This window comes from Mobula birostris, chromosome 5 (assembly GCF_030028105.1).
Source record: "Mobula birostris isolate sMobBir1 chromosome 5, sMobBir1.hap1, whole genome shotgun sequence".
NCBI classification, from domain to species: domain Eukaryota; kingdom Metazoa; phylum Chordata; class Chondrichthyes; order Myliobatiformes; family Myliobatidae; genus Mobula; species Mobula birostris.
In genome coordinates this window covers 110,141,422-110,167,893 of record NC_092374.1, presented here as the reverse complement: position 1 = coordinate 110,167,893, position 26,472 = coordinate 110,141,422, and the positions used below count along the sequence as shown (strand labels likewise).

The 26,472-nt window shown below is 43.2% G+C and overlaps 1 protein-coding gene across 1 annotated transcript in view; it reads left to right on the top strand.

The window, feature by feature from the left end:
* Window positions 1–26,472, top strand: part of LOC140198396 (contactin-associated protein-like 5) — a 1,159,251-nt gene that overhangs the window by 561,489 nt on the left and 571,290 nt on the right. Inside the window, exon 8 of the mRNA XM_072259489.1 lies at window positions 2,133–2,391. Within this exon, the coding sequence (XP_072115590.1) occupies window positions 2,133–2,391 (259 nt within the window). The remainder of the gene's footprint in view (window positions 1–2,132; window positions 2,392–26,472) is intronic.

Here is a 26,472-nt window from a genome sequence, read left to right as displayed (position 1 = left end):
TGTTCGATAAAGCTGACGTTTGTAAATATACTTCCTTTATAATTGTATGTAGTCTGTTATTTCTTACCAATGGCTAATTGCAGGGGGCAGTATTTACACTGTATTCTCACAGATCAGACATCCCAACTTCCCGGTTTTGGCAGGACCCAAGTCATACTGACCCTTGAAGTAGTTTGAGGTTTTCTCACCACTGAGTCCAGTGGCTGTTAGAGAGGAGCTAATGAGCTATGTTTCTAGAAATGGCTGGTAAAAAGGGGTTTCAAGTACAAGGTAAAACAATAACAGAATGCAGAATAAAGTGTTACACACAAATTGCAATGCAGGTAGAGGTCAAGGGTCAAGATCACCTGATTAGTGCACAGCAGATCTGGACTTAAGTAGGAAGTGGATCTTCCAGTTCATCATGGCTCCCAGGTTGACAACTCTCAGATTGTCCGCTTTGGTACACAGTCCTCAACGCACTTGCCTATAAAGTCTGGGATGGTAGCAACATACTCACCTAGACAGACGGTAAAGTCTGTGACACCAGTGACATACTCACCTAGACAGACGGTAAAGTCTGTGACACCAGTGACATACTCACCTAGACAGACGGTAAAGTCTGTGACACCAGTGACATACTCACCTAGGCAGACGGTAAAGTCTGTGACACCAGTGACATACTCACCTAGACAGACGGTAAAGTCTGTGACACCAGTGACATACTCACCTAGACAGACGGTAAAGTCTGTGACACCAGTGACATACTCACCTAGGCAGACGGTAAAATCTGTGACACCAGTGACATACTCACCTAGGCAGACGGTAAAGTCTGTGACACCAGTGACATACTCACCTAGACAGACGGTAAAGTCTGTGACACCAGTGACATATTCACCTAGGCAGACGGTAAAGTCTGTGACACCAGTGACATACTCACCTAGACAGACGGTAAAGTCTGTGACACCAGTGACATACTCACCTAGACAGACGGTAAAGTCTGTGACACCAGTGACATACTCACCTAGGCAGACGGTAAAGTCTGTGACACCAGTGACATACTCACCTAGACAGACGGTAAAGTCTGTGACACCAGTGACATACTCACCTAGGCAGACAGCTGAATCTTCAAACATGGAACATGAACATGAACTTAAATGCACAGAAATATGATTGAATCAGCTGGTTAGCTTCAGATAGGGAACTGAAAACAGGATATTGGAAATACTCAGCTAGTCAGGCAGGATCTGTAGAAATAGAAACACTGTTGATGCTTCAGGTTTAATACTCTTCATTAGACACTTAATGGCATCTGCACATTATGTATGGAATTACATCCAAACTCAATCCATTAAATTTGGCAGTGAGTTAACATGGATGATGTAATACTCCCTGTCTCTTCCCCATTTCTCCAGCATTTTATCTGGAATTTATCAGAGTCAGAAAATCGGATTTATTACCACCAACTTAGTTGATGCGTAATTTGCAGCAGCAGAGGGAAATTGCAAAGCGATAACTGCAAAAATAAATAAATAGTGCAGAGAAAGTAATAATTTTGAAGTGTTGATATGTTTGTAGAATACTCTGCAATCTGATGGTGGAGGGGAAGAACCTGTTTGTTTCTGAACCATTGAGTGTGGGTCTGCAGGCCCCTGTACCTCCTTCTTGATGGCAGTAACAAGAAGAGGACATATCCTGGATGGTGAGGGTCCTCAGTTATGGATGCCACATCCCTGAGGCACTGCCTCTTGAAGATATCCTCAATGATGGAAAAGATCGTGCCTATGATGGAACTGGCTAGGTCTAAAACCTTCAGCTTCTTATGATCCTATGCACTGGAATCTCCACACCAGGAGATGCTCTCCGCTGTACATCTGTGTAAATTTGCAAGAGTTTTTGGTGACACACCAAATGTATATTTATGAATTACAGGGTCTGTTTTCCATTTGATTTTAATTCTCTCTGATCATATTGTAAACTTTTACCTGTCCTCTCCTTAGTCCCTTTGAACTTCAAACCTTACACTGTCCAGTTGTGAATGATTCAGTACTCGATCCTTGGGTCAACTGTCTGGATTGCAATCACAGTATAAGACATAGGAATCTCCACTAAGCCTTCTTAGATTGACATGCTCTTTTTCTCTGTCTTCCCAGGGAAACGTTACATTTTCCTGCACGGAGCCACGTATTGTTCCGGTCACATTCATGACAGCCAGTAGTTACTTGCTGTTGCCAGGAATGCCGCAAAAGGAAGAGATATCAATAAGCTTTCAGTTCCGCACCTGGAACAAGGGTGGGCTGCTGCTCTACAACAAGCTACGTGAAACATCAGGAGTTGTGCAGATTCACCTCAGTGATGGGAAACTGAAAGTAACTGTTCAAAAATCAGGGAGCCAGGCTGACATCACAGCAGGTAATTACAACTGTTCGTTTTATCTGCTTGTTATGACACAACATGATCGATCAAACTGGGGAAGGATCTCTTGCTTTAATCTTTCATCACTTTAAGACAGCACTTAGGAAGCATCAAAGCCACTCGATGCACGAAATGTGTTATTTTGTATACACTGTAATTAAGTTCACCATTTTCCTGAAGTATCAATGATTGAATGTTCTCGGTGTAACGCTTCATGCTGTGAGATCACGTCAAGACATCTTATTTTTTTAAAACAGGAATGTCCGAAATATTTGTATGTGGTTTTTTTATCTCTACTTCTTCAAAGAAAATTGCTCTGCACTGTGTCATAATTAATAATTACACTGAAGCATATCTGCCACTGTAATACCTGCTATTGATTTAATTTATAAGCAATCATATTAAATTTAATATTATGGCTACAAAGTACAGGCTTACGAAGGTAAAAATGCTTCTGATTCTGCATGCAAAGCATGAATGGCAGTGCTCTGAACTCTACCTCTCCAATTGGATTTCATTGGCTTCATACTGCCTTCTCTGCTATGTTCAGGGGACCACCTGGTCTAGAGATTCTTGTCTATGACTTGGTTCACTTGGTGAACATACACCATGAATGCCTTTAGTTTTCTGGGAATATAGGATGTGGTCTAAAGATTGCAAACGGCTGTACTGGCCTTAGTATGCCAAATAGCCTATTTCTGTTTCTACATCTTGGTAAGTGGAAGTTGGTTTATAATAGTCACATGTTCTGTGATACAGTGGCAACTTTGTTTTGCATGTCATCCAGATAAGATATTTCGCGCATAAATACTTCAAGATATACTACAAAGGGGGAATAAACAGCAACAGAATGCAGAACATACACTCAGTGGCTACTTAATTCAGTACAGGAGGTACAAACTTAAGTGGCCACTGAGCGTATACTTAAGGCCTTCTGCTGCTGTAGTCCATCCACTTCAAGGTTCAATGTGCTGTGTGTTCAGAGATGCTCTTCTGCACATCACTGCTGTAACACATGGTTACTTGAGGTACTGTCAGCTTGAACCAATCTGGCCATTTTCCTTTTACATCTCTCATTAACAAGGGGTTTTGTCCACAGAAGTGCTGCTCACTGAACTTTTTTATTTCTTGCACCATTCTTTATAAACTCCAGAGACTAGCATGTGAAAATCCCAGGAGATCAGCAGTTTCTGAGATACTCAAACCACCCCATCTGGCACCAATGATCATTGTATGGTCAAAGTTACATTTCTTCCCCATTCTGATATTTAGTCTGAACAACAAATGAACCCCTTGACCATGTCTGCGTGCTTTTATATATTGAGTTGCTACCACATGATTGGCCAGTTAGATATTTGCATTAACAAGCAAATGTACAGGTGTACCAAAAAAGTGGCCACTGGATGTAGTTACATAGAAAGTGCAATGCAGGTGAAAAAATAACATGCAGGGGTTAAAGACCAGGTAGACTGAGAGATCAAGAGTTCATCTTTATAAGGCTATAAAATAAGACAATAAGATATAGGAGTCAAATTAGGTCATTTGGCCCATTGAAACTACTCCACCATTTAATTGTTTTCTTTTCTAAACAAATTATTCTTCCTTCCCCCTATATCCCTTAAACACCTTGCAATCAGCAACTTGAAAATTGCTTCCTTAATTGCATCCAATGACTTGGCTGCCACAGTCTTCCATAGCATAACATTTCCATAGGTTTACCACCTTAAGAAATTGCTCCTCGTCTCAGTTCTAAGTGGACATCCCATTATTCTGAGGCTGTGCCCTCGAATCCTGGCCTTTCCTACTAACAGATACATCTTCTCCATGTACACAATAACTGGGCTTTTATCATGCTTCTTTGAGCTTATTGTAGACAGAGACCTGTCTATGGCCATGAAAGAACACGCTGTCCTTGCATTGGTATAGTGTGCTTTGCAATAACCTAAGCTATGTGTATTGTTGGTCTGTAAACATCATCACTACACTGGTTCCTTGCCTTTTCACACCAGCTATCACCCGAAGGAGGCAGAGGAGCACTGGCTGACGCTTGCTTTTTCTCACTCTCCTTTCCTCATTCTGTGAATTTAAGGAACATGCAGGACTGTGAACTAGGCCAAGACTAACATCATTAGCTAGACCGGCATCATCTGCTCTCAGGTGTTTTGTTTCTGTGCACCTCTTACGGGATAAATTACTTCTCTGTCGGAGGAATCTACTTTAGAATTTCAGAGTGATGATAGCATTGAAGAAAATTGGTAGAATCAGATACATTCACTTTGTTTAACTAGCATTTAGAAAAGCAATTAAACAGGCAAGTTTAAGATGATTCAGACCTTATGTAGGCAAATGAGATTACTGATGGGAGACCTGGTTGACCTTTATGAAGGGCATAAATAGGGCGAGCAGTCAGAAAAGTTTAGAGAAATGTCTACTATTGGCATTAGTATTTGTTTATTATTATCACACGTATCAAGATTAAGTGAAAACTTTTTCTTGCATACAGATTATACAGATTATATATTTGACTTCATCAAAGCCTGTGTGGATGAGTGTGTGCCTTCAAGAACATACTGGACACACCTAAACCAAAAGCCATGAATAAACCAGGAGATTCATAGTTTGCTGGCGGCATTCAAGACCAGCGATCCAGACTATTTAAGAAGTCCAGGTACAACCTATGGAAAATTCTGACTGAGTTTAGAGATGGAATCGGATGCATGTCAGCTCTGGTAGAGTTTACAGTCCATTATAAAACAAACATCACGAATGTCTGTGATGCATCACTCCCAGTTGACTCAACACCTTTTATGCATACACTGAAAGGGAGAATAAAATTATATCTATGCAAATCCCTGAAAGATCCTGTGACCCTGTGATACCTGATTCAGAGGCCGACGTCAGAACATCTTTCAAGAGAGTGGACCCTTGCAAGGCATCAAGCCCTGATGGTGTACTTGGTGGAGCTATGAAAATCTGTTCCAACCAACTCGCGGGAGTGTTCAAGAAAATCTTCAATCTCTTATTGTTGCAGTCGGAAGTTCCCACCTGTTTCAAAAGGACGACAATCACATTAGTACCCGAGAAGAGCAGGGAGAGCTGTCTCAATGACTATCACCTGGTGGTACTCACATGTACTGTGCTGAAACGCTTTGAGAGATTGGTCATGGCTAGAATCAACTTCAGCCTAAGTAAGGACCTGGGCCTACTGCAATTAACCTATTGCCACAATAGATCTACAGCAGAAGCAATCTCACTTGCTCTCCACTCTGCCTTGGGTCACCTGGATAACAGTAATAACTATGTCAGACAGCTGTTTATTGGCTACGGCATAGTATTCAATGCAATCATACCCTCAGTTCTAATCAAAAAGCTCGAAAACCTGTGTTTCTGTTCCCCCCAATGCCCCTTGTCCCACCACTAAGTAGTTTTCATCACTGGGCTGCTCCTGTCTAATGGAAACACCACCAGTTTGATCATTGTGGATCAATTTTCCAAGGCTGCCCACTTGATTGTCCTCTCTTAGGTTCTGTCGGCTCATGAGACTGCCACACTCATGGTTTGACATGTGTTCAGGCTCCATGGCTTCTCTCAAGACATAGTGTCTGATCATGGACCACGGTTCACCTCCTGTTTTTGGAAGGCTTTCTGTTCTCTTGTAGGAGCCACAGTCAGCCTCTCGTCTGGTTTCCACCCCTAATTCAAAGGCCAGGCTGAAGAGAGTGAACCAGGAGTTGGAGACAACCCTGCACTGCCTTGCCTCTTCTAACCCCACAATCTGGAGCTCCCAAAGGGTTTGGGCAGAGATCACCCACAATAACTTCCAGTCATCCTCCATGGATATGTCTCCCTTTGAAGCCAGAAGGAATTCCAGCCCCCGGTCTTCCCAGACCAGGAGACTGATGTAGATTGATGGCAAGTTGCTGCTAAACAGCTGATCTAGCGCTACAAGTGCACCTGGAAACGAGCCAGGACTTCTCTGCTGCGCGCCCAGAAACGACATGCTTAGTAGGCTGGTCAGCTCTGCCACAGTTAAGGCCATTTAATCCAGGAAAGGAGGGTTGGTTGGCATCAAGGGATCTTTCCCTGAAAGCCACAAGCCACAAATTGGCTCTGTGATATGTGGGACCGTTTGTTGTGAAAAAGGCTGTCAACAAGCTCTCACATAGATTGCATCTACCAGCATCACTGAAGATCCATGTGGTATTCCATGTTTCCCAGCTCAAGCCAGTTACTACCTTTCCCCTGGCCCCAGTCACCCCACCTTCTGCTCCCCTCTGCTTGGTAGATGGTTTCCTGGTATATGTAGTGTGGCACCTCCTGGCATCTTGCTGGGTACGTGGTAAGGTCCAATACCTTGTGGACTCAGAAGGGTATGGTCCAGAAGAACATACTTGGATCCCAGTGAATTACATCTTGGACAAGTCGCTCATCTGGGACTACCAGAGAACACAGGTCTGTGGTGCCTCAGGGGCTGCACCAAGGGAAGGCAGCCCTGTCACAACTAAGGATTTGGCAGCGCAGTAGATTGCACTCGTGAATATGCACATGTCAGCTAATTATTATTTCATTGTGATAGTATTTAACTCCACTCTTTTCATCGTAGCACTTGTCCAGATTTGAGTAAAGCACAGCAACATTTTGCTGCCTGCTTGCATTTGGCCTTGCCTGAGCAATTGGACTGTCGAGTCAACTGACTCTGAAGATTAGCGGTATTCATTTTATATTGAGTTATTCCTTTCAACCACAGTGTTAGCTTTGTTTTCCATTTGGAAGTTTTAGTTAATGGCCCTTGTTTGGCATAACATTTATTGCTTTCCTTTCCCTATAACTCTGTTTGCGTTAAAATCTGTGAACTATGGACCCTCTTCAGTTTCTCTCTCTCTCCATTTTTGGGCCATATCCAAAGGTATTGACACTCCCCTTACCAAAAATCAACACACCTCAAGGAAGTGTGCTTAACCCATTGCTCTACTCTCTTTACACCCATGGCTGGCTGGCTAGGCACAGATTAACAGTCGTCTGTAAATTTGACAATGATACAACTACTGTTGGCAGAATTTCAGATGGTGACGAGGAGGAATACAGAGCAAGATAGATCAGCCGGTTGAGTGGTGTCACGGCAACAGACTTGCACTCATTATCAATAAGACCAAGGAATTGAGTGTCGAGAGAACACACACCAGTCCTCATCAAGGGATCAGAAGTGGAAAGTGTGAGCAGTTTCAAGTTCTTGGTTGTCAACTTCTCTGAGGATCTACCCTGGGCCCAATATATTGGGGCAATTACAAAGAAGGTGTGATAGTGGCTATATTTCATTAGGAGTTTGAGGAGAATTGTTATGTCACCAAAGACAGTCACAAATTTCTACAGATGTTCCATGGAACACATTCTAACTGGTTACATCACCGTCTGGTATAGAGAGGCCACTGCACAGGATCAGATAAAGCTGCAGAAAGTTGTGAACTCAGTCAGCTACATCATGGGCTCTGACCTCCCCAGGATCCATGGCACAGTCAAGAGGTGATGTCTCGAAGCTGGCATCCATTATTAAGGACCCCCATCACCCAGGATATGTCCTCTTCTCATTGCTACTATTAAGAGGGAGGTACACACACTCAGCATTTCAGGAAGAGCTTCGTCTCCTCCACCATCAGATTTCTGAATGGACAATGAACCCATGATCACAACCTCAATATATTTTCCCTCTCTTTTTGCACTACTTATTTTATATATATATATATATATATATCTATATACACACTATTTATTGTAATTTATAGTTTTTTATTAGCTCCAAATCAAGTTTAATTGTTATTCAACTATACATGAATCCATTAATCCATGAATACAGCAACTGAAACAGCATAAGTCCAGGCCTAAGGTGCTAAACACACTACCAACAGCCGTACACAGCACAAGGCACAAATAGCACGTATACTGTAAGCTAGCAGCCAAATACAGTCAATTAATAAAATATAGCCCAACTGTCTGAGTCCATGAATATTGCAGTAGTCTGCAGTCAAACACAATACAGCTTGTCTTCTTCTGAGCGAACACTGGAGAGTGGTACCAACACCTCCAGTATGGACACCGCACCTCGGCACCTCCAGCATTCCGGTGGAGTGAAACAACTCCGATACCTCTCCCTGAATGACTGCAAACCAACTCCGATACCTCCGTCCTGGACGCTGCAAACCAACTCCGATACCTCCGTCCTGGACGCTGCAAACCAAGTCCGATACCTCTGTCCTGGATGCTGCAAACAGCCCCACACTGCCTTGAGGTCTCGTCCTCACTACGACTGAGGCCACACAGGAACCCTGCCGTCCACCCCCGACCTTTCACCAATAAATTAGCCAACCAGACTTTCATTATTTCACACTAGCAACAGAGTCCAACAGGTTCTTGTGATCAGAAGATAAGTAACTAAGAGAATCACTCACTGTTCAAGAGCACAGCTCATTCACTGTCTCTGGTGCTTCTCTGTCACAGGCTGCAGCACGTCCACATCAAGTCCAGCTCCTTCACTTTCTCTGCCAACGAGCAACTCGCTGATGTTGCAGACCTGCAGTACTTTACATTCTTAATGTCCAGCAGCGTCTTGCGATCATAAAAATCATTACATTATTGTGTAATTTGATTGAAATGCACTGCTGCTGCAAAGCAACAAACAAGAATTTATTAACTTTTGCTAATGATATTAATCCTGATTCTGATTAATTCATTATATAATGCATTGAACTAGAATAAGGTAAAATAATACTTTATACTTTATACTTTATTGTCACCAAACAATTGATGCTAGAACGTACAAACATCACCACAATATTTGATTCTGCACTTCACACTCCCCAGATTACAAATATTAAATATTAAAAATAGTAAAAATTAGTAAATATTAAAAATTTAAATTATAAATCATAAATAGAAAATAGAAAAATGGATAGTAAGGTAGTGCAAAGAAACCGAGAGGCAGGTCCGGATATTTGGAGGGTACGGCCCAGATCCAGGTCAGGATCTGTTCAGCAGTCTTATCACAGTTGGAAAGAAGCTGTTCCCAAATCTGGCCGTACGAGTCTTCAAGCTCCTGAGCCTTCTCCCGGAGGGAAGAGGAAGGAAAAGTGTGTTGGCTAGGTGGGTCGTGTCCTTGATAACCCTGGCAGCACTGCTCCGACAGCGTGCGGTGTAAAGTGAGTCCAAGGACGGAAGATTGGTTTGTGTGATGTGCTGCGCCGTGTTCACGATCTTCTGCAGCTTCTTTCGGTCTTGGACAGGACAACTTCCATACCAGGTTGTGATGCACCCGAGAAGAATGCTTTCTACGGTGCATCTATAAAAATTAGTGAGGGTTTTAGGGGACAGGCCAAATTTCTTTAGTTTTCTCAGGAAGTAAAGGTGCTGGTGGGCCTTCTTGGCAGTGGACTCTGCTTGGTTCGACCAAGTCAGGTCATTTGTGATATTGACCCTGAGGGACTTAAAGTTTTTTGACCTGTTCCACTTGAGCACCACCAATGTAAATTGGGTCGTGCAGTCCGCTACTCCTTCTGAAGTCAGCAACCAATTTCTTCGTCTTGCTGACGTTGAGGGATAGGTTATTGTCTTCGCATCATGCCACCAGGTTCTTAATTACAATGCAGAATAAAGTGTAAAACTAGTAAAAGTGTGCAGGTCAGGTAAACGATAAAGTGTAAGATCATATCGAGTTGGCCAGTGAGGCCAAGCCTCCATCGCACTGCACAATATGTCCATTAAAGAGATTGACAACAGTGGGATAGAAGCTGTCATTAAGCCTGATTAGGCCTCTGCACCTTGCGACTGATGGGAGAGGGAAGGAAAGAGAATGTCCTGGGTGGTTGGGGTTCTTGACTATGCAGATTGCTTTACTGAGGCAGTGAGAAGTATACACAGAGAGAAGAAAACCAGTTCCTGTGATGCGCTGAGCTGCATCTACAACTCTCTGTAGTCTCTTATGATCACATGCCACACCAAAACATCATGCATTCAGATAGAAGTCACGTACTTAAGGCGAGTGACAGAATGTTTACTGGAAATGTGTGGGGCGATTTTAGAACAGAGAGTGGCAGCTGTTTATCAAGGGCTGCCAGCGGTGGTGATGGAAGCAGGTATGACAATGGCACTTATAGAGCTGTGAGATACATGAATGTACCAAAATGGAGAGATAGCGATTGCATTCAGGCAGAAAAGAATTAGTTTGTTTTGCCATTGTGTTCAGTGCAGACATTTGGGTTGAAGGACCTGTTTCTGTGCCTTATTGTTCTATCTTTCAGATGGACAAAGATGTTGGCTTGATGTGGCGTAATGCAGGGCTCATTTTTCTGCTCTACAACCCCCTGACTCTCGCTTTATGTGGTTTGCCAGCTGGAGCTGGTGAAAGGTTATTAACGCCTTGCTAATACAGTTTGACAATCTGACACTTTTGAAAAGATCTCATAACCATCAGTACGTGCGCTCCATGCACCGCTGAGACTGCTTACTGACTTCAGACCATCATCCCTACCGGGACTCAGGGTGCCGGCAGCGGCTCACCGGAGTCCTCTGACTTTCACTTCCAGCTGAAGATCCTTCCTCTCTCAGGGATGAGGTTTTTGGAGCTTCTGTTGGCATTTCTGTAACTCTGGGCTTTTACAGCACAGAGCTGCTAGCCTCATGCCCAACTTGCCTTTATTTTTCAGCCGGGCTTGGGACCATCCATGGCAGAGTTACCACTGAGACTAAGTCTTCATCAATACACATAGCAAAGCAATGGAACACCTCATTGAATGGATGCCAGATTAATACCATGACAACCATTACTTCAAAGCCTATGGGATCCTTGGTATAATTTGCACCTCTCAGTAAAATGAGAGTCCTTGTTACCAGCTGTGAGAAGATGGGTTTGAAAATCCTCCAATAAAATGTAAAAAAATACATTTCCTGCTACATAATTAACACCTCGTGAAATTGTTATGTTCTCTAAAGTCTTTTCAGTTTATGTTCATCAGCATTTTGAACAAAAACAAACATAAAAACAGAACACAATATCAATTAACACAACCTTATTAAAATGCAAAACTCACTCAATGAGGAATGAAAGGTGCTTACCCACAATTATTTCTAGATCTGGCCCTGAAAACAGGTTGAAACCATATGTTTCGTGAGTCCTTGGAGTAAATATTGCCAAGGATTACCTTGAGAAATTAATTCAGGGAGTCTGAAGTTCTGCTACAGCAGTGTGGTAGAGGAAGCTGTTGATCATTAAACATGAACATAACCTCAAACTATGATCAGAGTGATTATCACCTCAAGTGTTTGGAAAATAAAGCTGCATCCTATCCACCAGAGAATGACCTCCTTTGCAACTCCAAGTTCAGAGTTCAAAGTTCAAAGTAAATTTATTATCAAAGTACATATGTACATCACCATATGCTACCCTGCAATCCATTTTCTTGCGGACATTCACAGTAAATGCTAAGCAACACAATAGAATCAATAAAGAACTGCACACAACAAAGACAAACAAACAACCAATATACAGATACAAAAAAAAAGCAAAATGATGATAAATAAGTAACTACTAACTATTAAGAATAGTAGAGTCCTTGAAAGTGAATCCATTGGTTGTGGAATCAGTTCAGTGTTGGGTTAAGTGAAGTTATCCACTCTGGTTCAAAAGCTGGAGGTGGTCCTGAACCTGGTGGTGTGGGTCCAAAAGCACTTGTACTTCATTCCTGGTGGTAGAAAGGAGAAGAGAGTATGGCCTGAATGGTGGGGGTCCTTGATGATAGATGCTGCTTTCCTGCGACAGCACTTGTAGATGTGATCAATGGTGCAGAGGGCCTTCACTGTATGGACTGGGCTGTATTCACTACTTTTTGTACACTTTTCCATTCAAGCTCATTGCTTTTTCCATTACAGGCCATAATGTAGCCAGCCAGTATACCCCATCGCACATCTACAGAAGTTTGTCAAAGTTTTAAATGATATGCTGAATCTTCGCAAATGTCTAAGAAAGTAGGCTACAATAGGAAACATTCTCTTTGGACCTATGTACTTTAATGCTAAGATTATTTAAACAGTGACCCAGTAGGTGTGTTGATGCCTCATGGACTGCCAAACACATGGAAGATTATAGCAAACCTGACAGATATGTCCAATGAAGCAGTTACAGTATATTGCCACCAATGATGTTTGAAAGTTCAAAAACACAGCCCCAACAGTCACCCACGGCACAAGGCACATATAGCACGTATGAGATAATAGTAAATGTACAGTCACAGAAAATAAATGTAACAGAGCCCGAATTCCTGAGTCCATGGATGTTGTCAGCAAGAACAAACAATCAGCCTTGCTTGACTTCCACTGAGCAAACACTGGAGGGCAGCAATAACAGGGGGGGTCAGCCCCTGATCCATGGATGCCGCACCATGGCGCCTCCGGCATCCCCTGTCCTGGGCAGCTGCAGCCTGCGACACATCTGCATGAGTCCTAATCCACACTACAACTGAAGCCATGCAGCTTTCCTGCCATCAATAAACCACTGACCCGAACTTGCAACATTCGACATTACCAATGTCCAGCTGAGTCTTCTGCTCACAAGAAAAAAGTCCAACACAATAACTTTCTGCTGGGCTACACACCACCTCCACGCATCAACTCTGATGACTTTTTGTAACTGGCAGCAGCATGGTCTGCACTGTCCGGTTCCTACAGCTACTCAGCCAAAAAGCAACTCACTGATGGGGCAGACCTGCAGTACTTTTGAAATTTTTGATGTCCAGTAGTATTATGCGAACACAATAAAGATAGTCCCAGATGGTTGTTGTTGTTATTCGTCCATCATTGGCGTTGATGAGAACCTCGACACCATGATGGTGTCGAGACTAGCGCATGATTTGGATTTAAGTGAGGGAGAGTTGCGCAGTGTCAGCCTCACTCTCTCCTCCCAATTCCCATCTGGATCCAGTGGCAAGACAGAGTCGAGACAGCTGAAGATGGGACTAGGCGCAGTGGATGACCAGGACGTCTTCTGTGTCTTGTCCTGCTCTACACGTTCCACGACGCTTGCAGAGACCACCTTCTTGACCGTTGGACCTTCCATTGGTCTCGTCCGCTCAATCCACTGGAGTCTGTCTTCACATGCTGGAATAGACAACTCCCTATCTCACTGAGGGTTTGAGACCCATCAGCTACCCTCACCTGGTTTAGCCGGCTTGTCAAAGCCGTTGCCCAGGGTGTGGCCGCTGTCGCATGCAAACAGCTACGGGGAGCCACAGGTGAGAGCTGAGTGCCAGGTGGAGACAAAAGGTGGACTAATCGCCTTGAAAAGGACACGACATGTTCCCCCACCAGAGGTGCTACCCCTCCCTGACATCCCATACACCTAGATGGTAGTAATGAGAAGAAGGCATCCTTTGGCTGTGGTCTCCCTCTGTAACATCCCCCATTAGCCCCTTGACCAGCTGACCTCACTCACAGATTGTTCTCAAAACAGCCTTGGCCTCAACATATAAGAGAAGCTCCCTTTGTGCTTTCTACCTCAATTACATTTTCTGTCTTATCTGGTGCTGACAGCAGGTCTTTGACCTGAAACACCGACACTCTTTCTCCTCCCGCAGATGCTGCCTGACCTCTTGAGCTTTTCCCACATTCTCTGTTTTATTTAGAGTCATTTTCCTTTAGGATGTTCTCAGTTAAATCTGCTCTAACTTTGTTTGGCTGGGGGAATAGGAAATGCTTGAATTTTGTTACCCTGATTATAATCAAAACCTGTACAATTTGATACATATTAATTTGCTAATCTATTTGTTTTATTTTTATTTGGAGATATGGTGCAGAATAGGCCTTTCTGGCCCTTAAATTCCTGCTGTGCAGCAAACCCTGACAACCCCCGATTTAACCCTAACCTAATCATGGGACAATTTACAATGACTGATGTAAACTACTACCTGGTGCATCTTTGGACTGTGAGAAGAAACCTGAGCACCTGGAGAAAATCCACAGAATCATAGGGAGAATGAGCAAATTCCTTTCAGAGGGCTCTGGGATTGAACTCTGAACTTTGATAATAGTGTCTGTAATAGTGGCACACTAACTTGCTACGCTACCATGGCACCAAGTCTACTGTTTAGACTACATAGAACATATCTACTTAATATATTACTATTTAATATTGTAATTCTACTTAATTGTTACACCCAATTAGTCCTAAATGTTGTACTTTTATTTAATTTGTCCATGGTTAAACACTTTGCATCATTGTTTAATATTGCAATCGTTTTAAGATTGCGTGACATCAGCAATCACAACATTTTTATATACACATTTATAAAGCAATGATGAAATGTGCCAAGATTAACAAAAGTTTATCGAGGAAAATTTTACTTTGCAAGAGTTGGGTTATTTAGGTAGATGACCGAGTAAGCTACTAACCAGTTTTGAGCAGCAGCCAATTGGAGCTCAAATCGGAACACCGATTGAGTAGAAGAGGATTCGACCCACAGCAGTTTACTGCATTGGGCAGCAGCCAATCAGCGATTGGGATTGATTGGCAAGAACAAATTAACATAAGGCAGGGGCAAGCTAGTAGCCATTGTTGGAGTGGACAGTGTTAGAGTGGGATTTCTTGAGGTTCAAGATCTTTGAGGCTTCAGCCAGGAGAGCCTTGAGAGAAACCCTGTCTCCCCTTCCCCACCACCATTCTGCAATACTATCTCTCTCTGGTCTCACCACCAGCTATTGGGCCCTCAGTGACTCCATCTTCCTCTCACCCCACTATCCCGGAACACTCCAAACATCCCTTCTCCTCAGGCACTACCAAACCCTTTTCCTCCACCTCTGATCCCAGCTCTCGTCCATGCTGGGTCTTCACCATTCCCACTGACCTTTCCCTGTCAGAGGAAGAATGTTTTGTGCTCAGGAAGGGCCTCACCTTTGTCCCCCTATGCCCACACCTCAGTGAGTTCCATCTCGCCATGACGCCAAGCTTTCTTCTGTTGCCTCCACCTCCAAGCCTATTTCTTTGGCACTCTCCACTCTGCACCGATGACCCCTTCTCCCATCTTCAACCTTCCTCCTCTTCCTGGACAACCTGCTCTGGATCTTTTTATTGCCATATACTGACGGGACTTTAACCATCTCAACTGTAACGCTCCTCTTTCTAATTCCAACCTCACCCTTCTGAACACTCATTTCCTCTGACCAACCCTAACCTCACCACCAAACCCACATACAAAAGGGGTGCTATCATAGTCTGGCGGACTGACCACTACCTTGCTGAGGCTCAGCGACATCTCTCAGACACCTCCTCTGACTTACCCCTTGAACAAGACCTCACTAAGGAACACCAGGTCATTGTCTCCCACACCATCACCAATCTTATAGTTCCTCCACCCTGCACCTCCCATTTCCGCCTCCTACCCAAGATCCCCAAACCCATTTGTCCATGTAGACCCATCGTTTCAGCTTGTTCCTGCCCCACTGAACTCATATCTGCATACCCCGACTCTGTTTTATTCCCCCAGTTCAGTCCCTTCCTACCTACATCTGTGACACTTCACACGCTCTGGATCTTTCCAATGATTTCAAGTTTCCTGCTTCCCATCATCTTATTTTTCACTGTGGATGTCCAGTTCCTTAAGACCATAAGATATAGGAGCAGAAGTAGGCCATTCAGCCCATCGAGTCTGCTTCGCCATTTAATCATGGGCTGATCCAATTTTTCCATCATCCCCACTCCCCTACTTTCACCCCATACCCTTTGATGCCCTGGCTAATCAATCTATCTCTGCCTTAAATGCACCCAATGACTTGGCCTCCGCAGCTGCTTGTGGCAACAAATTCCACAGATTTACCACCCTCTGGCTAACATAATTTCTCCACATCTCAGTTCTAAAAGGAAGTCCTTCAATCTTGAAGTTGTGCCCTCTTGTCCTGGAATCCCCTACCATGGGAAATAACTTTGCCATATCTATACATCTCCCACCAGGAAGACCTCAAAGCTCTCCGTTTCTTTCTGGACACTAGACCCAACCAATTTCTCTCCACCACACTCCCCTCTGTCTAGTGGAACTTGTCCTCACTAAAAATAAATTTCTCCTTTGGCTCCTCCCACTTTCTTCAAACTAAAGGTGTAGCCATGGGCACTTGCATCTGTCCCAACTACGTCTGCCTTTTTGTCAGCTACGTGGAACAGTCTATATTCCAAGCCTACACTGGTGTCCATCTCCGACTTTTCCTATGCTACATCGACGAATGCATTGGTGCTGCTTCCTGCACCATGCGGAGCGCATTGACTTCATCAACTTTGCCTCCACTTTCCACCCTGTCCTCATATTTACCTGGTCCATTTCTGACACCTCCCTCCCCTTTCTCGATCTCACTGTCTCTATCTCTGGAGACAGCTTATCTACTGATGTCTATTATAAACCCAAGGACTCTCACAGCTACCTGAACTATACCTCTTCCGGCCCTATTACCTATAAAAATGGTTTTTCATTCCAGAATGAAGGCAATGGCTTCTTTTTTCAAGGGAAGGGGCTTCCATTTCCCTTCCCATTCTGATATGTCAATCCTTGGCCTTCTCTACTGTCACAACAAGGCCATACTCAGGTTGGAGGAACAACGCCTTACATTCTGTTTTGATAGCCTTCAACATGATGGCATGAACATCAATTTCTTGAATTTCCAGTAATGCTTGCCCCCCCACCATTCCCCATCCCCTTTTCCCTCTCTCCTGATCTCCTTGCCTGCTCATCGCTTCCCTCTGGTGCTCCTCCCCCTTTTCTTTCTTCCATCTCTCCTATGAAACTACCCCTTCTCTTGCCCTGTATCCCTTTCACCCGTCAACTTCCTAGCTCTTTACTTCATCCCTCCCCTTCCCAGTTTCACCCATCACCTTGTGTTTCTCTCTCCCCTCCCCCACACCTTCTAAATCTACTCATCCTTTTTTTCTCTCCAGTCTGCCGAAGGGTCTCGGTCCGAAACGTCGACTGTAGTTTTTTCCATGGAATCTACCTGGCTTGCTGAGTTCCTCCAGCATTTCGTGTGTGTTCCCCTCAACAACAGGTATACCTTGGATACTGTTGCTAGGGGGAATGGCGTAGCAGTAGAATGTCACAGCAGTCAGGATTCTGGCACTGAGTCTGGCTCTGTGACTAGACGGGAAGGGAAGAATTGTTGTGAGCTGTGGTGTCAGGGGATTCAGTGGTCAGGGGTACAGAAAGGGGGTTCTGTGGATGTGAATGAGATTCCCACAGGGTACGTTTCCTCCTGAGTGTCAGGGTCTGGGACATCTCTGGTCAAGTCCACAGCATTCATAAGTGGGAGGGGGTGTGAGATGAACAGCCAGAGGTCACGGTACATATAGATGCCAATGATATAGGTAGGAAGAGTGATGAGGTTCTGCAAAGTGAATTTCGCCATGAAGCCTCGGTTCCCTCCGATGGCGAAGACCGAGTGTGGGTGGATGATGCAGCCGTTGGAGTCCATCCTCAGCTTCACCTTGACCTGCCGCGTGCTGGTCCAGATCCCCAGTCCGTCCTTCACGTCCGCAGGAGTTCCTAAGCTCTCCACATCCTGAGCGAGGAACGTAAGGACGTCCACCACTGGCACATATGGATTGAACATCTGGACCGTGACTGTCCGTTCCTGCTGGGTGGCAGTCACAAAGAGGGCCTGTGCTTTCAGCAGCGACAGCGGCGCCTCTCTCCCCTTCAGCTGAAACTGCTGGTACAGCTTCTGCCACCCTGCAGCCTGCCGGAAGGTGACATCGAAGAAGCCGGCAAAATCCTGCACGCAGTAGATCTCCTCGGGCATAAATCCACGGCATTCCATCAAGACCTTCTGGATGAAGGTCTCTCGGGTGAAGCCGGTGCCCCCGTTCCAGTCTCGCACTGTCAACCTGACAGTGTTCCTGATTCCCGGCCCTCAAGCTGAAGTGCTGGTCTCTGCTGCCATTCTCTTCACTGCTGTCGTCACTGGTATGGGGTGTTAGATTGGGAGCCAATCAGCACTGGGATCCACCCCTGCGTCAGCACGAAATCTTCTCCTCCACCATCCGATCGGATAAGAACAGAAACTGCACTTGAACTGAGCCAAAAGGCCGAGAAGCGATTTTATTGTGATAGACACAAAACAGACCGGATACCATAACCCGGACAGTGAACCCAAACAGTCTCACACAGGTGGGGGAGGTAACCATCACACACCCCGGTTACAGTCAGGGTGACCCACAAATACACAAGCCCAGTAACTGTATAACCCAAGCTAAAATGTAACAATAAATGAACTGGAACTTCTCACCATAATCCCACAAAAGCATTTTAAGACAAGAACAAAAAAATCCTGATAATTAGAAATGCAGGGCGGAGGCTGTCGACCACGCCCCCCGCCCCCCCCAAGAGCATCACAATATTATAGACCACCCGACAGTCGGTGGGATTTCGAGGAATAAATATGTAGAGAGATAGATCACAGACTGTTGCAAGAAACATAAGGTTGTTACAGTCGGTGATTTTAACTTTTGACTTACTGATTAGGACTCCCATATTGTAAAAGGTCTAGATGGGATAGAGTTTGTCAAATGTGTTGAAGAAACTTTCCTTATTCAGTACGTAGAAGTCCCAAATAGAGAATTGTGCGATACTTGATCTGCTAGTAGGGAATCAGACAGAGCAGGTGACAGAAGTTTGTTTAGGGAAACGCTTTGCACCTAGTGATCTAAGTGACAATGGTTTCAAAGTAAACATGGAAAAAGATAGGTCTGGTCCGTGGGTTGAGAGTCTAAAATGGAGAAAAGCCAATTTCGATGGTATCAGAAAGGATCTGGCAAGTGTGGATTGGGACAGGCTGTTTTCTGACAAAGGTGTACTTGGTAAGTGGGAGGCCTTCAGAAGTGGAATTTTGAGAGTACAAATCTAGTATGTGCCAGTCAGAATAAAAGGTAAAGATAACAGGTTTTAGGGAAACTTGGTTTTCAAGAGATACTGAGCCAATGGTTCAGAAAAGAAGGGAGGTGTTCAGCAGGTGTAAGGAAGTAGGAACAAATGAGGTACTTATGGAGTGTCAGAAATGCAAGAGAACACTTAAGAAAGCAATCAGGAGGGCTAAAAGAAGGTTTGAGGTTGCTTTAGCAGACAAGATAAAGGGTAATCCTAAGGGATTCTACAGATATGTAAAGAGCAAAAAGACTGAAGGACAAAATTGGTCCTCTGGAAGATTAGAATGGTAATCCAGGCATGGAGGCAAAAGAGATGGAACAGATTTTAAATGGATTATTTGCATTTGGAATTACTGAGGAGATGGATAAATAATCTATTGTAGTAAACCAAAGCAGCATTGACTTCATGGACCCTTTACAGATTACAGAGAAGGAGTTGTCTGCCATCTTGAGGCAAATTAGGATAAATCCACAGGGCCTGACTGGTGTTTCCTCAGGACCCTGTGGGAGGCAAGTACAGAAATCGCAGGGGTATTTAAATCATCCTTGGCAACAAGTGGGTACCAGAGGTTTGGAGAATAGATAATGTTGTTCTGCGGTGAATGCCACTGAAAATAAACCAGAAAATCACAGGCCGGTGAGCCTGGCATCAGCAGTGAGAAAGTTATTGGGAAGGTATTCCAAAGTCCCGGATATTTGGATATTTGAATAGACCTAGACTGATTAGAGATGGTCAGCTTGGCTTTGTGCATGGTAGGTTGTGTCTAACCAATCATACAGTTTTTCATGGAAGTTCCCAGGAAGGTGATGAAAGCAGTGCAGTGGATGTTGTCTACATGGATGTTAGCAAGGCATTTGATGAGGTCCTGCATGGGATAAGTTGATTATGAAAGTTTAGTTGCTCAGCACTCAAGATGAGGTAGTAAGTTGGATAAAATATTGGCTCTGTGGGAGAAGCCAGAAAGTGGTAGATGGTTGCCTCTCTGACTGGATTTGTGACGAATGGAGTGCGGCGTGGTTCACTTCTTGGTCTGTTGTTTGTCATCTATATCAATAATCTGGATGATAACCTGTTTAACTGGATCAGCAAATTTGTGGATGACAGCATGATTTGGAGTGAAATGAACAGCAAGGAAGACTATCAGAGCTTGCAGCAGGATCTGGACCAGCTGGAATATTGGGCTGAAAGATGGCAGATGGAATTTAATGCAGACAATTATGAGGTGTTGCTCTTCAGTAGGATCAACCCCGGGTCAGTCTCACACAGTGAGCAGCAGGGCACTGAGCAGTGTGGTAGAACAAAGGGACATTCATTGAATGTGGTGGTACAGGTAGATGGGTCGCTAAGAATGCTTTTGGCACATAGGCCTTCATAAATCAAAGTGTTAAGTACAAGAGACAGGATGTTATGCTGAAGTTATATTAGACATTTTTGAGGCCTAATTTGGAGTATTGTGTGCAGTTTCCAGAATCAGAATCAGGTTTATTATCATTGGCATGTGATGTGAAATTTGTTAACAGCAGCAGTTCAATGCAATAAATAACATGGAAGAAAAATAATAATAATAAGTAAATCTTATTCAGTATACTTAATACAGTATATGTATATTGAATAGATTAAAAGTCATGCAAAAATATTATATATACAGAAATACTAAATATTAAAAAAAAGTGAGGTAGTGTCCAAGGATTCAATGTCAATTTAGGAATTAGATGGCAGAGAGGAAGAAGCTGTTACTGAATCATTGAGTGTGTGCCTTCAGGCTTTTGTACCTCCTACCTGATGGTAACAGTGAGAAAAGGGCATGCCCTGGGTGCTGGAGGTCCTTAATAATGGACGCTGCCATTCTGAGACACCGCTCCCTGAAGATGTCCTGGGTACTTCGTAGGCCAGTACCCAAGATGAAGCTGACTAAACTTACAACCCTCTGCAGCTCCTTTCAGTCCTGTGCAGTAGCCCACCCTCCGTCCATACCAGACAGTGATGCAGCCTGTCAGAATACTCTCCACAGTACATCGGTACATCTATAGAAGTTTTTGAGTGTATTTGTTGACATGCCAAATCTCTTTAAGTTCCTAATAAAGTATAGCCACTACATACCTACAGGAAAGATGTCAATAAGGTTAAAGGACTACATAGAAAATTTACAAGGATGTTTTCAGGTCTGGAAAATCTGATTTATAAGGAAAGATTGAACAGGTTAGGACTTTATTTCTTGGAACGAAGAAGACTGAGTGGAGATTTGATAGAAGTATACAAAATTATGAGGAGTATAGATAGGTTAAATGCAAGAGGCTGTTTCAGCTGAGGTTAGGCGGGACTACAACTAGAGGTCATGGGTTAAGGGTGAAAGATGAAAATTTTAAAGGGAACATGAGGAGAATCTTCTTCACTCAGAAGGTTGTGAGATCTGAAACAAGCTGCCAGCATGAATGGTACATGCAAGTTCGATTTCAACATTTATATGAAGTTTGTATGGTTAGTAGGGGTATGTCGGGCTATAGTTCTAGTGCAGGTTGATGGAAGTAGAGAGTTTGCCATGGATTAGATGGGCCAAAGGGCCTGTTCAGCGAATTAGATTTTATAAAACATCTTAAGAAAAGGCAAGAGAGGTAGAAGATGGAAACATTTAAGGAAGCAATTCCAGAACCTGGGACCAAATAATATGTGGTACACAATTGTTGGTTTAGATGACAGTGCTAGAGTATGCTGAGGTCGTGATGAGATTTAAAATCAATGATAAGAATATATAAAAATAGAGTACTGCTTATTCTGAGGCTATAGATCAGTGAACACAAGGATAATGGGAGAATGGTGAAATTTTGTACATAGATGCTATGGGTCATTTTGGATGAACTGAAATTCATGGAAGACTGCAAAATGGATGCCCATCAGGAGGGATTGAAATAGTCAATATTAGAGTTTAAAAATACTGTGGAAGTTCCAGTAGCTATACACTAGTTAATAATGAACCATTATTTAGACCATAAGCCATCAGAGCATTCGGCACATCGAATCTGCTCCACCATTCCATCGTAGCTGACTTATTATCCCTCTCAACCCCATTCTCCTGCTTTCTCCCCATCATCTTTGACTCCCTTTATAATCAAGAGCCTATCAATCTTTGCTTTAAATATTCCCAATGAATTGACCACCACAGCATTCTACGGTAAACAATTCCACAGATTCACCACCCTCTGGCTAAAGAAATTCTTCCTCATCTCTGTTCTAAAGGGACATCCTTCTATTCTGAGGCTGTGCCCTCTGGTCCTGGACTCCCCTACTATAGTAAGCATCCTTTCCAGACCAACTGTATTTAACATTAAATTCCAATATCAAAATTACATGTATTTATTTATTTAGGGATGTGGTGTGGAATACACCCTCTGGCCCTTCGAGCCGTTCACCCAGCAACTCCTGACAAACCCGATTTAATCCTAACTTAATCATAGGACAACCTGCAATCACCAATTGATATATGCAGTACTTCTTTGGACTTTGGGAGGAAACCAGAGCACCCAGAAAAAACTCATTTATTCCATCATAAGGAAGTTCAGAGATTGCTTACTGAGGACTGAACTCCAAACTCAATGCCCCGAGCTGTAATAGTTTCACACTAAGTACTACGCTACTGCACACACATGGTTTAATTTCATCATCATGACTAATCTTTCCCTCTTCAGTTTAGATTCTTTTATTTCAAGGCCGATGGCAGAAACTCAGAAAATGATCCACAGCATAATTTCATAGGCTGTTATTTAAGGGTATTGACAATATCAAATTAACAAATAAACACACTGTTATTATACTGCAAAGCCAGACGTGTTTGCTGAGAAGCATATCGATCATTCCACAACAAAGAGCCGCGGAATGTAACACCCACTGATTTCTCCAGTAGTCTGTCATTCCAACAGGCTTTTGGATTATTATGAGGTTAGGTTTCTGTTGTGTGCAGGGCACCTTAGAACATTAGTAAACATGATTCTTTATTTATCAGCTTGGAGACCTTCAGAATTACCATTTATATGAGTTGGTTCTTGATTGAGGAGTTGAGTTGTGAATTACGAAATTTATTAGACGTGTGAAGGACCTATAATTCATGGCCTTTGCAGATGATGGAATAATTACTTTGCCTCTCATGCAAGCACCGGGTATAATGAAAAGTGCAGGCTTGGTCCAAGCACTGTTCGCTTAATCTTGCCAGCTTTCTCAATGATTTTAAGCTCCATTCTTATGAAATCATACTGTACAGAAAAAGACTCTTCAGCCAAACTGGTCCATGCCAACAAAAGTTAACACTGAATTGAGTCCCATTTGCCTGCATTTTGCCATGTCCCACTAAACCTTTTCTATCCATGTACCTCTCAAGTACTTTTAAAAGTTAGCAATGTATCTGCCTCAACCACTTCCTTTGGCAATTTGGCAGCATGGTATCGTTGCAGTCAGCATACCGTGTCACAGCACTGGCTGTAAGATCAGGGTTCGATTCCAACCCCTGTCTGTAAGGAGTCTGTGTTCTCTCCCTGTGACCACGTGGTTTTCCTCTGTGTGCTCTGGTTTCCTCCCACATCCCAGAGAAGTACAGGTAGGATTAGTGAGTTGTGGGCATGCTATGTTGGCACAGGAAATGTGACAACGCTAGCGGTATGCCCAACACAATACTCACTGATTTGATGCGATGCAAGTGACACATTTCAAGAGATGTTTCGATGTACATGTGCTTTTTAATTTTTTTCATTATCATTACATATGCTGACCACGCTCTCAGTGAAAAAGGTGCCTTTAAGGTTTGTACGCAATCTCTCCCCTCTCACCTTAAACCTCTTCCCTCTGATTCTTGATACCCTGACTCTGAGAAAAAAGACTGTGAACATTCCCTCTATCTATGCCCCTCAGAAATTTAAACTGCTCCATAAGATCAGTCATTCTCCTACACTCAAACAAAAATTCCAACCTCCTCAGAATCTCTCCGTAAGTCAAAGTCAAAGGAAATTTATAGTCAAAGTAGATATATGGCACCATACACTACCCTGAGATGCATTTTATTGCAGCCATTTACAGGAAAATAAAGACGTGCAATAGAATTTATAAAAAAAGCTGTACTGTCAAACAACCAATGTACAAAGGAAGACAAATTGTACAAGCAAAGAAACAAACAAATAAATAAAGAACACAAAGAACAGAAGTTGTAGTGTCATTGGAAGGGAGCCTGCAAGTTGTGGAATCAGTTTAGAGTTGATGTAAGTGGAGTTATCCATGTTGTGTCATCCCTCAAGTCCTAGCGACATCCTGATAAACCTCCTCTGCACTTTTTCAAGCTTAATGGTATATTTCCTATTGCAGGGTTGTTAAAAATGAACACAATATTCCAAAGGTGGCCTCGGCAATAACTTGTAAAGCTGCAAAATAACATCCTGATTACTGTACTATCCCTAACCACCTCAAGCAAAGTCCTTCCTTCATGTGTGTAGTTACTAGAAAGCATGAACCTTGTCAGGAGAGTCATGGAGAGATCAGCCATTAGTTAGTTAAACCAAATAGCCTAGCCAGTATTGTATATTCTGTACAAGGCTGACATGATTGTCACTTCATTACTGAACTGTAGCCAAGCAAGGAATCTTTGGCTAAGAAAGGGCACATCATACTTTGCAAAGTGCATGAAGTCAGTATGGAACATTTCTTTGTTTACATTGGGATCTCAATGGATTGCTAAAGAGATTTCAGGGGACTATAGAAATAGAGCCAGTATTAGACTGCTGAAAGCATCTACTCAAGAGATTATAGTTTCTCAGCAGGATTTTAATAGCATCCTAAGCCGACAAAGATTTATCCTGCCTATTTTATTCTGGTGTAATGCTTGCAATATAAACATATCTTGTTTGTCAAGCTAGACTAATTCTTCCATTACCTTGGCCATTGCTTAAATTGACTTTTGTGAATTAGACCACTTCACTACTTCATGCTCTGCATTTTCAAAGACACTTTTTTGCCTGTTCAGACTCCAGTTATTTTGCCAACTAGTTGAACTTCAGGGCTTCACTTTTGATGAGGTAATAGCAATGTTAGACCTCTGGCTATCAGATATAGAAGTTATCTGGGATAAAGAACAAGACTAAATTGCTTTTATTCATATTTGTTTATTATTGTTGCAGATACACACAGTGACCACTTTATTAGGTACACCGTATACCTGCTCATTAATGTGAATGTCTAATCAGCCAATTATATGGCAGCAACTCAATACATAACAGCATACAGTCATGGCCAGGAGGTTCAGTTCTTGATCAAACAAACATCAGAATGGGGGAGAAATGTGATGATCTAAGCGACTTTGACTGTGAAAAGTTTGTTAGTGTCAGATGGGGTGGTTTGAGTATCTCAAAAACTGCTGATTTCCTGAGATTACCACACACAAGAATGGTGTGAGAAGTGAAAAAAAGTCCCTATGTGACAGTTCTGTGAGTAAAAATGCCTTGTTAATGAGAGAAGTCAGAGGAGAATGGCCGGACTGGTTCAAGCTGATGGGAAGGTGGCTTTAGCAACAGTTACAACAGTGGTATACAGAAGGACATCTCTGAACACTCAACATGTCAAACCTTGAAGTGGACAGGCTACAGCAGCAGAAGTCTACAAATATACACACAGAGTTCATTTTATTCAGTGCACGAGGTACCAAACAAAGTGGCCACACCGTGTATAATGATACAGTGAAAAGCATGTCTTGCATAAAATTCATACAGATCAAATCATAACGTCATTTGAGATTGAGAAAGGTAAAACAATAACAATACAGAATAAATTGTAAAAGCTGAAAGAGTGCAGTGCAGATAAATGATAAAATGCAAGATCATAGCGAGGTGCACTGAAGGCGAGAGTCCATTGTATTTACAAGAGGTCCATTCAAGGGTCTGATAACAATGGGATAAAAACTGTCCTTGAGCCTGGTGGCACGTGCTTTCAGGCTTTTGTATCTCCTGCCTGATGGAAGAGGGAAGAAGAGAGGATGTATGAGGTGGGTGGTGCCTTTGATTATACTGGCTGCTTTACTGGGGCAGCGAGAAGTATATTCAGAGAGCATAGTGAAGATGCTGGCTCCTATGATGTGCTCAACTGTGTCCACAACTCTTTGCAGTTTCCTCCA